General features: G+C 47.8%; 1 protein-coding gene across 1 annotated transcript in view; it reads right to left on the bottom strand.

Moving 5' to 3' along the window:
* Nucleotides 1-757: 757 nt before the first annotated feature.
* The window catches only part of LOC107111331 (voltage-dependent R-type calcium channel subunit alpha-1E-like), a 107,456-nt gene continuing 90,999 nt past the window's right edge, over nt 758-17,214 (bottom strand). The window contains 2 exon segments of the mRNA XM_015412295.1: nt 758-1,297; nt 4,911-5,101. Of these exon segments, the coding sequence (XP_015267781.1) occupies nt 758-1,297; nt 4,911-5,101 (731 nt within the window).

Genomic DNA, 17,214 nt, shown 5'->3' with positions numbered 1-17,214 from the left:
AGAACAAGATGACCGGATTGGCTTCACTCAGAGCTTAACCTCTTGACCCCCCACACTCTGCCAGGGTCGCCCACTGGGTCTCTGTTGTGCCTCCCCCACAGAATGCAAGGCTTTTTGTGTGTGGTTTTCATTTTTTGGATGGAAACAAGCCCCAAATCACACTCTGTCCAGGACGGCTCCATTCCAAGGCCTCCATCCCTGGGGAGGCTTTGGCTGGGTCCCTCGGCCCCACCCAGGCCACTGGATGACCCACGGGTGGTCCCCCCAACGGTGACAAAGTGGTCATTCTCAAGAAATTCACCACACAAACCCCAAACGCCCCTATTAGGTTTCTTTGTGGGCTTTCCCCCCTTTACCAGCCATCTAGGACCAAAACAAGACCGTGACCAGGTGGTCCTCCTGCTGGGCTCCGTGTGTTCCCTTTGGGAGCAGCTCTTGGCTCTGGGCAGTATAGAGCTCCACATGACCCTTGGGAGGAGGGCAACTGTCACCGTGTTTTCACTCTGACTAATCAAGCGGGTGCCCCGTTGCTGGTCCATGGTTGTTGAAGCTAATCAAATGCTTCTCTGTGCAGTTGAGGGGGAAAAGGGGGAAGGAACAAAAGAAATCAGTGGGATGGGCTTGTTTCTGCTTTTGGGGGTGGGGTGGGGGTGCAAAGCCCCTGTTTCTGCTGCATTTGATTCGCATTTCATTTCATTCCCAAATGTGGCAAACAGCATGCGTCAGAGGGGAAGGGGGGAGAAGAGGGAGGCAGCCTTTAGCACTTGTCGTCTTCTTCCGTATCGCTAAGTACGTCGATGCCCGCCATCGACATCACCCCCTGCGGCACCCCTCTCCTCCTTCTCCGGTAGTGCCCGTTGGGCATCTGCCAGCTGTGCCCCGAGCGGGGCCCCACCGCGATCGTGTTGGAGCGGCCCAGGCTGGTGGCCACAGCCGCCTCGAAGGTGAGCGTCTCCTCCTCACCACAGTCTGAGGCGTGGGAGTCGTCCTGGAGCATCAGGTACGGCTCCGAGATGTAGCGCTGCGGGGTGGAGAGGAGGCCCTGCTTTCCCTGCGGGGAGCTGGAAGACTCAGTCAAGCAGGCGTTGTTGGTCTCCAGAGCCCCAGAAAGCAAAGGGGAGCCACCCTCGCTGTCATCGGGGGGCGGGGAGGCGTCACCGCAGTGCTGCATCATGGCGGAGTAGGAGATGAGGGGGCGCGGCTTTGGTGGCACTGGAGGGAGCTGGCGGCGGCTTCGCCTTGGCGTGCTGGTGTCAGATATGGAAGGGATGGAGCTTTCGCTCAAGGAGCCCGTACCCTGCAACAGCAGAGAGAGAGAGAAACACACATGTAGAAAGCTAGCAATAGGTAAGCCTCAAATATTATCATTCTGTAAAATGTATGAAATAGAACTGTTTAAGAGGGCATTTAATAGGCAATATCTTCTGCAATTAAAAAAAATTGGTTTAGGGTCTGTGGGAAATTTTTAGGTAGTTTTGGCCCCGGTCACACGGGCCAGATAACGCGGGGGGGGGGGGGGGGGGGGCATTTTGTGCGACACCTGACCTGCCAGAATTCGATCAGACGCATCAGCGGCACACCACGGTTCCATCCCTCGGCACCTGCGCTTCAACGAAGACGGCCAGAGGGAAAAGCCGCATCAGCGTGATCACACGGATGGAGTCTGCCGCAAATCATTTGCCAGTACTTCTGTGCAGGTACTTTTTAACCGTGCATTTTCGGCAGGATGCCACGGGTTGGACACAGGTGTGCTACGCCCACCAGATGTTGCGGTGTGTGATCGCATCTGGAAAATCCGCCCAACCTTCGTGGCTCTCCCACAGCAAATTTGGTGTGTGAACGGGGCCATTGTTGCTTTCATTGTATTTATGGGGTTTTAAAAATTATCTTGTTGGGTATTCGATTTTGTAATCCACCTGGGATCTCTATGAGAAAGGCAGGCCGACTAGAAATGAAGTCAGTAAATAACCCAAGTAGACAAATAATCCAAGATGATTGCTGCCTCTTTGTGGACGTCAGTTGCCTAGGGCAGTACATGTGTACAAGGGTTTTTTATACTCTGCTAGCCTGATACCCATGCTTCACTATGGTATTTAACTTCCGTAAATCCAGTTATAATACTGATGATGTAAAGTTTGAAATGTGACATTTGTTGTAGGAATTCTAGTGGAGAAGATTGTAGTGTAAAACATGAAGTGAGACATATGTACTTTCCCCCCCTCTACTGAAGGACCTCTCTGTAGACTGCTGGGGCGGGCTCCCTCATGGCTTTAAGCACCCTGCAACCACTGCTGCACCTGACAGACAACAGCCTGTTAGGTGTACGAGGTGGGGGGAGTGTGTTGGAAACCATCAGAGAGGCTGGGCCAGCAGCATCGGTAAGGTGATCCTGCTGGGGCGGCATCCCTGATGGATTAAAGTATCCTGGTCCTGCTCCTACACCTGACAGACACTCGCCTGTCTGGTGTTGGGGGGATTATGTTGAAAGGAGTCAGGGAGGCTGGCCAAACCTCCCCGGCAGCTGTAAGCATCCCACCTCCTCTCCTACACCTGACAGGCAGCTGGCTGTCCAGTGTAGGGGGGGCGGAGTATTAGAAGCCACTGTGGAGGCAGGGCTCGCGGGATCACTAAGGCATTACTGCTGGGGCAGGCTCCCTTGTGGCTTAAGCACCCTGCAACTGCTGCTGCACCTGACAGACAACTGCCTGTTAGGTGTAGGAGGGGGGAGCACATTTGAAGCCATAGGGAGGCTGGGCCAGCAGCTTTGCTTCACCTCACAGGCCGTTGGCCACTCCTTATTTCCTCAACTGTCATTAGCTCTCTGTAGTCCCCTGTAACTGTTTTTTTTTAACCTCAGAACACTGAGCTCTGCAGCTGACCAATCAGAAACTGGGGGGGGGTGTGTGCAAGGAGGCAGTAGCCTGGCAGCTGCATAGGAATTAATGGGGGAGCACATCTTACCCCTTTTGACCCCCTTAGGGGTCAAATTTCTAAAAAACCCTTCTTAGTGAGCACCTACGCCATGGTAGGAGCGCTTTCCCCGAATTTGGTGTTTCTAGGTCCAGGGGTTTGGCCTGGGTGTTGATTTTACAGTGAGGGGACTTTCTTTTATATACATAAAGGTATATACATAAAGGTAAAGGTTTCTCTTGCTCGAAAGCCAATCAAATCCAACTCTATGGTTGCAGTGCTCATCTCTGTTTCCAAGCCGAAGAGCCAGCGCTGTCCGAAGATGTTTCCGTGGTCATGTGGCCGGCATGACTAGACGCCGAGGTACACAGAACGCTGTTACTTTCCCACCAAAGCGGTACCTATTCATCTACTTGCAATTTCTTGCTTTCGAACTACAAGGGTCAAATTGCGAGAAATACCAGTGGAAGGAAGAAGCCTCTGACTGAATAAATGGGGTTTTATTATGGATAAATGCAAACTCCACACAACACACTCATACAAAAATAACAACAATAGATCAACATACATAGAGCTAGGAAACAGAGAGGTGAACGATAGTGACAAGGAGGGGGTTTATTTTAGATTAGGGCGATATTCACCTGATCCTGAAGTCCGGAATCCACGTGGAAGAGGAGGACACGGCTGACCAGCGGTTCGTGTCAAAGGCTCAGTCAGAGTCTGAGGATACACTCTTATGGGCGCCTCAAGAGCTGCACAAAGATTAAGGCGCAGAGTGCCAGTGGAAGTGTGGTTTGGGGAGCCAGGGGTGGGCTGGCCCAGGGTGTACTGAGTAGCCAGATTAGAACTGAGTATGTGCAGGATGCCTGGTTTCACCAGTGTTTGTCTTTCTATGTGCCAGTGGCTCGATGTGGAATGGGGAAGGACGCCAGGCTTCTGGAAATGCGTTTGAAGAGACAGTTCAGTTTACTACGGTGATGCCAGGGACAGGGAAGATGGTATTAGGGATTAGTGAAATGGCGAGGCTGGCTATCTCATCTCAGAAGCTAAACAGGGTTGGCTCTGGTTTGTATTTGGAGGGAAGACCACTAAGGAAGTCCATGGTTATGACCAATGTTCCCTCTAAGCTGAGTTAGTGTGAGCTAGCTCACAATTTTCTTAGCCTCCGGCTCACACATTTTTGTCTTAGCTCAGGAAGGATGGGGCTCCAGAGCAAACTAATTTATGCAGTAGCCAAATCACTCGCTCACAAGTTTAATGCCAGTAGCTCACAAAGTAGAATTTTTGCTCACAAGGCTCCACAGTTCAGAGGGAACATTGGTTATGACACAAAGGCAGGCAATGGCAAACCGCCTCTCGATGTCTCTTTCCTTGAAAACCCAAAGGGGGTTGCCATAAGTCGTCTGTGACTTGACACCACCATCTGCTATCTCTCTCTCAGATTTGTGGTTTCCCCCCATCTTAGGCAATTTATTGTGGAGGGAGACTGTTAATTCCCCCCCTTGCCAGTATCTGGCCAGATACTTGCCAGATCTTGGAAAGAAGCATTTGAAATTACAACTTTGACCTGATCGTGGCAGCCTCAAGATCAAAAAGTACAAACAGGTCCTGACCTGGCTAGCCCTGGCAAGCTCGTTCTCGTCAGATCTTGGAAGCTAATCCGAGCCGACCCTGGCAAGTATCTGGAAGGGAGACCTCCAAGAAATGCTAGGGCTGGGATGCAGAGGCAGGTAATTGCAAGCCACCTCTCTGAAAGGTCCAAGCCCCTCTAGGGGTTGCCAGAAGTCAACCATGACTTCCAGATATACACACACACACACACATGCACAAAATACTCACAAAAAAGTACAAACAGAACCATCATATGACTATACGTAACCTCAGATATGCAGTGAAACGATAGCAACTGATGTACAAGCATGTGGCCCTATGTTTTTCAACAGATGGAACACACATTTTGTTGATCTCATTTTCCTTGACAGTGCTGGCTTCACACCTACCTGTCTGTTCGGCGTCTGTGACCTGCCCTCACTAGGCGACCTGGACTGACGTCGTTCTGGAGAGTCGCCATCTGCCTGCGGACTCCTTTCCTCTGAGTTGCAACGGGAGATGTCTGGGGAGAGCAGGTGCTTGCGTTCCTTGGAGCGTCCTCGCTCTCTGCCTCCGGACCGATGCGTGTCGGATCGGTGGCCTGCACAGGGCAAAGTCAGGGTTACCAAGGTCCTCAGGGATTATGAGGACCACAAGTCAACTGACACCCTGTCATATTGCAGATTAACCTACAATCATGCTTCAGTAACTTTTGATTTGTGGACAATTTAAAAAAAAAGGATCCAAAGTTATCGTAGTTCATAGGGTACCTTCAACATGAATCTAAAGAGGTGGCATAAATCCTAGATGAATGTTATCTAAGATCAGACCAGAACCTCTAAAGAGGTTTTGGCTAAACATTAGGAAGAACTTCCTGATAGTTAGATTGGTTCCTCAGTGGAACAGGGGAGGTGGAGGGCTCTCCTTCTGTGGGAGGCTTTTAAGCAGAGGCTAGATGGTCCCATCTGACAGCAGGGCTTATTCTGTGAATTTAGGCAGACCATGAGGGCTCTCCTCCTGTGGGAGGCTTTTAAGCAGAGGCTAGAGGGTCCCATCTGACAGCAAGGCTTATTCTGTGAATTTAGGCAGACCATGAGCAGGAGGGCAGGAAAGGATGAGCCAGGGCTCGGCTCTCGTGGCCGTTTCTCGGACGCCCAGTGTAAGGTTGATTGCCACTTTGGGGTCAGGAAGGGATTTTCCTCCAGGCCTGATTGGCCCAGGGATCCAAGAGGGTTTTTTCTTGTTTTGCCTTCCTCTGGGCATAGAGCAGGGGTCACTGGGGGGAGTATGGAGGTAGTTATGAATTTCCTGTATTGTTTAGGGGGTTGGACACAGTCGTGTTTCTATGTTATAGTGTAAGAATTAGGGGCTGCCGCAGTGCATGCCGCCGCCGAACACGGCCCGCAAAGTTATCATTCAGCAGCTGCCATAAGAGTGACGAGCAGAATAACACCTAAGCACTTTTCTGCTGGAAGCTGGAAACCCATCTGGAAGCATTCCTTTTAACTGCTACCAGCACTTTGTAATGTATTAATTTTAACTGTTATGTTTTAATTTGTATTATGTATATTTTTATCATGTGTTTATGTCACTGGAAGCCGCCCTGAGCCTGCTTTGCGGGGTATAAATCTGACAATAAATAAATAAATAAAGATACCACACTGCTCCTGTACTGTTCTCTTAAACCCACAAGAAGTAATTTACAGCAAATATCAGCACCCCAAATCCAATACCAGCTGCCTTTCAGGATGACTTGGTTAAGGCCTCTCTGCCATTTAAACATAGAACCGTGCGTAACAGTCTAATTTTAACAACAATGAATACAGAACAGAAGTTCGTTTTTTAAAAACATGCCAACTTCTATTATCTTTTCAAATTCAGCTTTATTATTTAATGCAGTGATATTCTTAAAATATGCTACATACAGTTGCTGAAAGGTTGGAGGTATTTCCCTACCCATTCTTTCCTCAAGTAATTAAAAATATGTCAGTTTTTTAAGACATCCTCTGAAATAGTTAACCAAGTGCCTTTCCGGACTGAAACATCACCCAGCACTATGAGCTTATAATACAGAAAAAAATGACATCCATGGTGACCACTCTGGGTTCAATACCAGCTTCAGCTTTTTCCAAACTGCCGAAGTGGTCTTGACTGAAATCAGTCTATAATCCTTAGATTTCTCCAGAAGCCATAGAAAGACTTTTCAATGAAAACCCCCCAAAATGATTCTGCAGCTGAGTTATTTTCCCCGCTTATAAACCAATCACCCTTTCCCGATAATTCTGATGATTTGACTGCTCAATAATTGGTGATTTACTCCAGTTTGGTGTGGTGGTTAGGACAGATTAAATATGATATTAGCAGAGAGAGATGATAACGCTTATAAGAAAAGATGGTTTAAAGTGTATAAATGGTTTGAAAAAAATGTAGAATGAACACTCCGAAACTGATTTGTACAATGGGAATGTACTTGGATTTTTATTTTTTGTTTGTTTGTTTGTTGGAAAAAGTATAAATAAATTCTATAAAAAAAGAGAAAGAAATAGCTGTCCTTGAAAAAGAGCAGTTTGTGTCAGAGCTCTCTCAGCCCCACCGACCTCACAGGGCGTCTGTTGTGGGGAGGGGAAGGGAAAGGAGTTTGTCAGCCGCTCTGAGACTCCTTTGGGTAGTGAAGGGCGGGGGTATAAATCCAATCTCTTCTCTCTTATTCTCTTCTTCTTCCTTTGGCACTGGTTTGTAAAGGGCTTTACAAGAAATCCCAGGGGCTTTGTTAGAGCACACAGATTTTTGAATTCACTTCTGCCACCTATCTATAATTGAAGATTTAACAACCAAAGGCACATTCAAGGATATAAAAATTTTTTTTTAGGTAACACATTCATTTCTTATCACAGAGACCCTTCCAAGCTAAGACATAAATAGGCTACCTGAAATTGAAAACCCCAAATTGAAAATCTCTGATTATTAATATCGGGCAATGACATCAGCCGTGTCATTCTAAGCCGAGTTATGCTCTTCTAGACCCATCAACTTCAATAGACTTAGGAGGGCAGAACTCTTCTTAGGAGTCCAGTGTAAGTCTTTGTTAGCTATGCTGTCATGATGTTTTTGGGCCTAGAGTTCACCTGCCTGACCTGTGTACCAGTTGGTGCCACATTCCTTTCCTCTTGCTTCTCCCCTTGTTATCTCTGACCTTGTACTCCTGCCTGTGTAGTGTCTCCACTTTAATTAACCGTGAGACTAGTTTCGTTTCTCAGCCTAGAATCGGTTACTCTTTCCTGCCCGCGGGAAAAGGGGCGATTGGCCCACAGATGTGTGTGTGGGGGACCTTTTGAATCTGCTATATTATTGTATGCTTGTTCCTGGCTAGTCATTCCTAACAGTGACCATGTTACTGCAACCATAGTACTGAGTTTAAAGCAAAACCTTTCTTGGAAGTGTGTCCTCCATTGTTTGGCTGTGGGTCCTGACAGTCTTCAACAGTCTAAATGCTGAATTCTGTCAGGACCCACAGTCAAGCAACAGAGTACACGCTTCTACAAAGGTTATACTTTTATTGCCAGTACAATGGTAGCATGAGCATAGTCACTGTTAGGAATGGCGAACCCCTAGACTCAGGGAGAGATATAGTAGATTCAAAAGAACCCCCCCCCACATACTACGGGCCAATCGGCCTGTCTCCTGAGAGTGGGAACAAGTACCTGGGCCGTTAATACTAAAAGCTGGGAACCGAAACCAGTCTCACGGATGAGTTATGTGGAGACACTACATCTGCAGCCTACAAGGTCAGAGATAAGGAGAGGAGAAGCGCAGGGAAAGGAATGTGGCTCAGGCTGGTACACAGGACAGGGAGGGGGTCCTGGAGGGGCCCCTTAACCTTATTGCAGCATAGCTGACAAATTGTTCCTTTATCCCATGGAACGTGACACAGTTTAAGCAATACTGTCTTTAGAAGACTGGCAAATATTAATCCCATCATTTTAGATTTAATCAGTTTAATCAATTATATCTGAAAACGTCACTATACCTACCCAATAGATGAAATAAAGTTTGAAGAGACTCCTTTGGATGGGACAACATAAGCAAAATATCATCAGCATATGAAGGGCTCTTATATGTCTCTGAACCAAACTGTATACCTTGCATATCAATGTCTTGCTGAATACCTTTAGCCAACACTTCAGCAGAAAATGCAAATGATGATGGGGAAAGTGGGCAGCCTTGTGTCATATCATGTGTTAATGCAAAACTGTCTGAAATGTTTCCATTCACTGAGGCCCTTTCTGCACCGACACCTTGCTCCGGAGAATCCGAGGAGTCAAGGGCTGACTTCGCAGCCGCATGCATCCCCTCTGCACTGGTCCCCCCCCCCCGGTTTCTTTGTCTTGTGAGCAAAAATTCTACTTTGTGAGCTCCTGGCATTAAAGTTGTGAGCCAGCAATTTGGCTACTGCACACATTAGTTTGCTCTGGAGCCATCCTTCCTGAGCTAAGGCAAAAAGGCGTGAGCCAGAGGCTAAAAAACTGTGAGCTAGCTCACACTAACTCAGCTTAGAGGAAACACTATCCCCCTGGTCCTTTATATTTACTGGTTCCTTCTTATGCTCCCTCTGGCTTTTTAAAAGTTTGCCTGAGTGAGAAGACAAATCCTCTTTTGACTTTGGAGGAGGAGGGAAAGGAAACAGAACAGAGAGGGAGCGTCAACCTAAAGAGAGAGAGACCCAACCCTGAGATCTCAGACCAGAGGATTAGTGTCTCCTGTTTTCTAGTCTGCCAATAACCCAGCATCACACCTAGCAAAAAGGCTTCTTCTACCCTTTATGGTCATCCTTTACATAGCTTCATCAGAGTGGGGAAGCGAGTCTTACAAGTGTCCCCCCTGCCCTGGTTTTCTTACAGTAAATCCACAAAGAAATCACACACAAGAAAGATGCTTAATGGGGATGGACTTTAAAGAATATTTAGAGAAACATTAGGATGTTAAGAACAACTTGTTTTGCTTTGATAATTATTAAGAATAGAATGAGGAAAGAGTTGAGTAGGAGATTATTATAGTTAAAGAAAATGTTACCTATGAAGTCGAATATGAGATTATTATAGTTAAAGAAAATGTTACCTTTGCAGTTTTGTTTTAGAGGAAGGAATAGATAAGAAAAAGAGATTTGGTGGGGGTGGGATCACTGCGGGAAGCCTGAAGAAGGGGAGGGAGGGGGAAAAGGAAAAGGGGTATAATGTGAATGATGGAATGCTATCATATTGGACATGCTGTTATATCCTGATAATAAAATGTTGTGTTGTTTTTTTTAAAAAGAAAGAAAGATGCTTAATGGGAAAACAAAGTTTAGCACATCTGCACCTTCCGTGAGAAGGCAGGAAATGCATCAGGGTGCCATACCCTAAAATCCAGAATGGGGGTGTGCAAGAGAAACCCACACAGATGCCAGTGCAGGTATTGCGTCAGATATTTTACAGCTCGATCCAAAGGATTATCCAGGACACACACTGGTGTGGAGCTGAATCACAACTTGCCCCAAAGCCTGTGCTGGAATGCCCACAGTCACATCCCTCCTCTCACTGGAGGAGGGGCTCTGAAATGGGGCTGGTGGTGCCAGGAAAGCTAAATCTGCCAGATTTCTCCAGGGGGCCTGGCAGTCCTAAGAAAAGAGCTGGCAGGTGCTCCCTCTGGCTCTTGCCTCGTCCTCCTTGCTGTGGGAACGGCGTACCCCCAGAAGAAGAGCACGCTCACAAGGAAGGACCCCCTCCCCGGTTTCTCCTGGTGAATGTCCTGCATTATCTGTTTTCGGTCCCTGCAATCTGCCAGGTGCTTTCCCGTCTTCTCCCACGGTGCTGCCCATTGTCCCTCCTTCACTATAAGGGTCGGGGCTCAGCGGGAACCCTCAGCCGTGCCACGGTTAAATCCCTAGGCCTTAACTCCCTCAACACCCTCTTCTGCAGCTCCACAGAGCCACAGCTTTCTACCTACCTAAATGCACAGAATGATGCAGCCCACGTCTTCTCTCACATACAAAGGAGTACGACTGTGAAGCCCACAGCCCCTTCGCACAGCTACTCTGGCTCCCCATCCACTTCATGAGTAAGCTGCAAATGACATTTCCCTTGCCGAGCTCTCTTTGGGATCCCACTTCATCTCCCTCTCATGCTTGTTAGCTGCTGCCTTAGTTCCTAGCCCGTTTGCTGCAACCACTCCACTTGAACATAAGCAGAACTCACCACCAATTAGGAGAGCAAACTGCAGAGGCGGGACAGTGTCATGACTTCAGAAGCTGGTTTTCTGAAGGAGTGTACTCAAGGTCAACTCAGACAGTTCAGAACCCTTAACTTAGCTTACAGCCTGATCCTATGTCTACTCGGAAATAAATTCTTGCTCTCAATAGGACTTACTTCCTGGTTAGATTACAGAAGTGCAGAGGGTGCTCACCTTTATATTTAGGTTTAATGTTACCACAATCTCTTTCAGCTTATTTTGATTTCCTAACAATTCCATGCTATAGACAATTATTTATGCTGGCTAGATTGAATGCTATTCCATCAGGGGATCTATCAGGACACTTAAATAAGGTGCCAGTGTGGTTCTGGTAAAATAGACACCCATCAACATTGTCTATTCTACTGATTTGCTGAACAATGCAAGAGATAGTTGGATAAAACCCTATATCCAGGACACTAGGTATGAACTGGATAACCTGAGGTTTCTTTTAGCAGGGGTGGATTTTAATATTACATTGGTAGTTGCCAAATTCTTTTCTCAGTCAATTAAAAATCATTAAATTCTTACAATACATATGTAAAGGTAAAGGTTTCCCTTGCTCGAAAGCCAGTCGAATCCGACTCTAGGGTTGCGGTGCTCATCTCCGTTTCCAAGCCGAAGAGCCAGCGCTGTCCAAAGACATTTCCGTGGTCATGTGGCCAGCATGACTAGATGCCAAGGTGCACAGAATGCTGTTACCTTCCCACCGAAGTGGTACCTATTTATCTACTTGCAATTTCTTGCTTTCAAACTGCTAGGTTGGCAGGAGCTGGGACCAGAGATGGGAGCTCACTCCATCATGCAGCACTCGAGTCTCAAACTGCTGAACTACCGACCTTCTGGTCTGCAGTTCAGCGTCTTAACCACTTGAGCCACTGCAGCTCAATATATAAACACATGTATTAAATAACCCCCTCCTTTTTTTAGTCTTAGTGTGACACTATTCAGAGCCAAATTGGCTGTAAGAGCAGTATCATTAAAGTAAGGGCTTAATGATCTTTTCTACACCCAGAAGTTAAACCATGGCAGAGCAAACAATATTTTTTTCTATTTGAATGCCTATCTAATTGTGGTGAGTCTAGCTTACATTAGTCACCAAACCAGGGGGGATTGTTTCAGGTTAATATCTACTTGATTCTTTTTTTACTTTGTCCCAAATGAAACAATGGAGTCTTCTGAATGGCCTTATCTTTTTTCTTTCTTTATTTTCCCCCCAAAGAATCGTAAGAGTCGTTAAAACACTGTTCCAAAGTGACCAGCTATGAAGACCGGGTGGGGTAAGCTAACAGTGATATTAGCAGTTATATATTTAACCAGGAATAAGGCCCATTGTGCAAATAAATACAACAAGCTCTAGAAAGGGGCTCTCGGAGAGTGCCCTGGCCTTGGGCACTCAGCATCAATTTGGTGTGGCGACCTCAGCAGGGTATAATGACAATGAGTCCCCCATTTTCTCCAGAGGAACTGATCTCTGCTACCTGAAGAGGAGTTGTAATTTTGAGTGATCTCCAGCCCTCACATGGAGATTGGCAACTATGGTTCCCCGGGAGGAAATGGCTGGTTTGGAAGGTGGTCTATGGCATTGTACCTGTTTGAGGTCCAACCCCTCCTCAAACCCCACCCTCTCTAAGCTCCACACCTCAAATCTCCAGTAATTTCCCAACCTGGAGGTGGCAACCCTATCTCCTTCCCATCCAGCCATTTATCTGCCCCTCTGACTTCAGCTTTCCATCTACCACTCACACACCTGCAGCCTCTACCGTGCTCTGAAGCCCTGACTACTCTGTCACATTGGCTGTCATAGGAGGGCCATCTCAGCAGGGTATAAGGACACAGAGTCCACCATTTTCTCTAAGGGTACTGATCTCTGCCATCTGGGGAGCAGTTGTAATTCTGACTGATCTCCAGCCCTCACCTGGAGATTCGCAACAATGGTTCTCCAGGAGGAAAAGTACAGTTTTTCTCTGCAATGGGGACCAAAGCAGCTTACATCATTCTGTTCTCCTCCTTTCGACTTGCACAACAATCCTGTGAGGTAGGTTAGGCTGAAAGTCTGTGACTGGTCCAAAATCACCCATTCAGCATCCACAGCAAGAACCTGGGTCTAGCAGACCATGCTCTGAAGCGCTGACTGCTACGCCTAGAGTGGCCAACCTCCAGGTGGAGCATGAAGATCACAAGAAGCCTGAAGATTGCTAGGTAACATAGACTCTACCATGAAATATCCAGGAACTTCCCTACCTGGAGCTGGCAACCCTAGTCAGGACTAGCCCCAATGGGTTTTCTCCCAAAGGCCAAAATTGGTGTGGAAAGGGCCTTTTACTGACAGAACCAAGCTTGGTTGCCTAGCAACAGGCACTGAGGGGAAAGTAGGGTTGCCAGCTCTGAGTAGGGAAATACCTGGAGAGTTGGGGGGCGGATCCTGTGGAGGGCAGTGTTTGGGGAGGGGAAGGACTCAGCAGGGTATAATGCCATAGGGGAACTGATCTCTGCCTGGCAGACTCTGCTCTGAAGCGCTAACTGCTACGCCTAGGGTAGCCAACCTCCAGGTGGAGCCTGAAGATCACCGGGTATCACAACTGAACTCCAGACAACAGATCTCTCCCCCCCCCCTCGGAGAAAATAACTGCTTTGGACAGTGGGCTTTATGGCATTCTGTTCAGCTGAGGCCTCTCCCCTCACCAAACTCTGGCTTCCTTAAACTGGCTTCCTTAGACACAGAATATCCAGGAATTTCCCAAGCTGGAGGTGGCAACCCTAGTAAGCACGGGCCCCAATGAGTTCCCCACAAAGGTCTGGAAAGGGTTTCCTTCAACCAGCAGCCACTGAGGGAAAAGTTAGTTCCACAGAGGAGCCAAGCAGGAGAAGTGTCCTTATTGGGAGAGACAGCTGTTTGCCAGTAATTCTGACAGGGAACAGTGGCTGAGGTGGGAGTGGGCGGGGAAGAGGAGCAGACCCAGCACCTGGCCAATGGAGCACATTGCACAGCAAATGGGAGAGCTAGAAAGTGCCACCCCACTACTCAATTATATATAAGGAGAGATTCCCGGGGCAAGCCTTCCATGTACCTCAATGCAAGGAAGGGAACCTAGTGATAAGGAGTATGTTTCTGCAAACTTGTAGTAATCCCAAAGTCTGTAGAAAAGTATAAAAGATTGGGGGGGAAGGGAACAGGAGTTAACCTTTCCCTCCAAGTAACTTGTATCTACTGAACACACAGATAAAAATAAAAAGCACACTAAAAGCAGTAGGGAATGGCCGAAGGGGAGTGAAAGGATGCAAGAGAGGGCTGGGGAGAGGGAAGGAAGGCATGTGAAAAGTGTGTGTGTGAAGTGCCGGAGTCTGTGCCATCAAATCACTTCCAACGGTATGGCGACCCTATGAATTAATGACCTCCAAAACGACCTATGATTCACAGCTCTGCTCAGGGCTTGCAGGCTGAAGTGTCATTGACTGAGTCAATCCACATCATGTTGGGTCTTCGGCTTTCCCTGCTGCCTTCAACTTTTCCTAACATTCTTGTCTTTTCCAGCCATTCTTGTCTTCTCAGAATCTGACCAAAGCACGATAGCCTCAGTTCGGCCATTTTAGCTTTTAAGGGAAGTTCAGGCTTGATTTGATCTAGAACTCACTTATTTGTCTTCTTGGCGGCCCTGGGTATCGGAACAACTCTCCTCCAGGATCACATTTCGAATGAGTCGACTATCTTCCCATCAGCTTTCTTCATTGTTCAGCTCTCACACCATGTTCAGTCATGGGGAATACCATGTCATGAATTATCGTGATCTTGGTTCTCAGCAACACATCCTTACACTTCAGACTCTTTTCCTTGCTCCTTCATGTCTGCCCTTCCCAGTCTTGATTTCCTTCTGATTTCTTGTGGTTGCAGTCTCTCCTTTGGCTGATGAAAAGCCAAAAGGCATGTCTACATGTAATGGATTTTGGCAAGTTGGGTCCGGGAACTCTCTTTCCTCACAGTCACGGCAGCTGCAGGGAAAGGGATTTCTAAAGTTCAGAGGGGCCTGATTCAGCTCAGGATGACAGCCCATGTTGTCATTCCAAGCCAAACTTGGGCCCTGCACATTTTTTAAAAAAATCCCTGCAGTTGTCATGTGACTGTGGGGAAGGTGAGTCTGGGCCAAGGAACCCAGACTCAAGTGGCCAAAAAAGTGACCGTAGTTTAGGTGGAGGACAGTGTGTTGGCCCATGAATGCAGAATATTTGTCACCCCAGATGCTAGACAATAAAGGGGCATTTAATAAGGGGATAGATCACAAGGTGCTTTGAGCAAGCAAAATGAAAGCAGAGTTCTCTATAGAGGTTGACTTCAGTTAAGACATTTAGTGCAACTTCTGTTGAAATGTTTACATGGTGTATACTGGACCATTATAAAAGAGAGTTCATAACTGGTATACGAATTGTAATGAAAGGCAATGAATTGATAGTTTTCAAAGTAACACATAATAGATCTACAACAGGTTGTCTTGGCTGCAGTGTTATTAAACACCATCTAACAATTTGGACAAAAGAGTAAGGTACGTTTGCCAATGATTTGCAGGGAATACAAAGTTTGTAGGTATTTCAAATGGTGTTGGCGTTGGAATGAGAACTCAGAAGGATTTGTCTGCAAATAACAAGATGTAATTCATTAGCGACAAATCTGAAATATCCACATACAGGAAACAAGAGTGGAAAAACACATGCAAAAATGGGGGGAGTGGAAGATAACCAGCAGGGTAGCTGTATTACAGAGAATGAGCTGAGGAGGGAGGGATAACAGAAATGCACGGGAGGAAAGCCAGGATACAAAACACCATTTGGGGAAGAGTTAACCAAACGCTGCATGCAAGCCACTGAATAGAACTGTTTTGCTCTTGTTCAGAGGTAGTTCTAGCCACATCTTACCCCTTCCTTGAAGAGCTCAGGACAGGGTATATGGTTCTCCTTACAACACCCTGTGGGGTAGTTTAGGCTGAGAGACTACAACTGGCTCAAAGTCACCCAGTAAGGGTCAAGACTGAGTAGAAATTCAGACCCACGTCTCAGGAATTTCGCACAAAGTGTTACTGCGTTGGTTTATCCCATCTTCCATACATTCTCTGGAACAACGAGTTTTCACCTTACAGTTCCTCCTTTATTTTTCCTCTTTCTTTTGGGACCACTTTTACCCCAGTCTTTCCTAGCAACTGAGCTTGAGTCAGGTTTGTTTGCATGTAAAATGTTTAACGTAATTGCACTTACCTGTGACTGATGTTCGTCGTGCAGTCTTCTGTGCAGGTACACATGGGACTGCGCATTGTGCAGGCCTGCCACGGAGAAAGACTCGGCAAGTACTAGAAAGTTCTAAGCTGCGAGAGTGTTCCCCCCTCTCACACAGCCGATTCTTCCTGTCCAAACCGGCCATGTGGCTGGAGAGGGGGAGCCGCCTTCTTTCAGTCTTCCTGCTGCTGCCGCTAAGGTAATAGCCCTGAATGAGAGCAGCCCACTGCAAGAAAGGGGGGGAGGGATGTGAGCCTGCACAGAAGACCACTTGATGAACATCAGTTATGGGTAAATGCCACGATGTTTTCGTCTTCATGGCTTCTGTGCAGTCCCACATGGGAGAATAGCAGGCTCACTTAGCGTGGAGGAAGGCGAGGTCTGATCACGGAAAGACCGAGTGTAGCACTGCTTTTTCGACGGCTGCCTCCTTCCTGGAGCCCACGTCTATGGCATAGTCGCACATGGAGGGAGTCAACCAGGTAGCTGCTTTGCAGATGTCTGGTCATGCGACTCTACTCATGAAAGCGGCCGAAGATGCCTGGGACCCAGAGGAAGTGGGAAAGGAGAACCCAAGGAGTGATACGTGGTTCTAATCGCTGAGACTACCCATCTGGGCACAGGTTGAGAGGAGGCTGCCGACCCTTTTGTGAGCCTGGAGAAGCACATGGACAAGGATGGTCTAGACAGAATAATAAACATCTCCTGACATCCAGTGTGTGTAGAGAGTGTTCCGAGGAGGAGGCAGGGCTGGGGGGAAAACACGGGTAGAACTATGTCCTGTGACAGATGAAATTCCGACACTACTTTGGGAAGGAAGGTCACACTCAGGGCTGGCTTAGCCGCTAGGCGAAATAGGCATTTGCCTAGAGTGCCGGGCCCTGGATGGGGCAGCGGATGCCGATCTTCCCCCTCACCAAAAGCACGCGCGCCATTGCTGCTCCCAGCTGCGAAGAGCTGCTTTGACATCGAGTCACTGCTGACTAAGCCCGAGCAGCTGCGGCCCAGCCCCGCTCCCGCCCACCACCCAGCCCACCCTTGCCTGCAGGCTCAGCCTGCTCCCTGCCCCACCGCTGCCCTCTACCTGGCCGAGCCGCCCGTTGCCTTCCTCCTGCCGCCACCGCCGCCACCGCAGTAGGGGGCCACAGTAGGGGTGACCCTTCACTTTCTCGGGGGGGGGGGTTTCTC

The sequence above is a fragment of the Gekko japonicus genome, unplaced genomic scaffold (genome assembly GCF_001447785.1).
Source record: "Gekko japonicus isolate JY-2015 unplaced genomic scaffold, Gekko_japonicus_V1.1 scaffold3399, whole genome shotgun sequence".
NCBI lineage: Eukaryota > Metazoa > Chordata > Lepidosauria > Squamata > Gekkonidae > Gekko > Gekko japonicus.
This window is presented reverse-complemented; position numbering and strand designations above follow the sequence as displayed.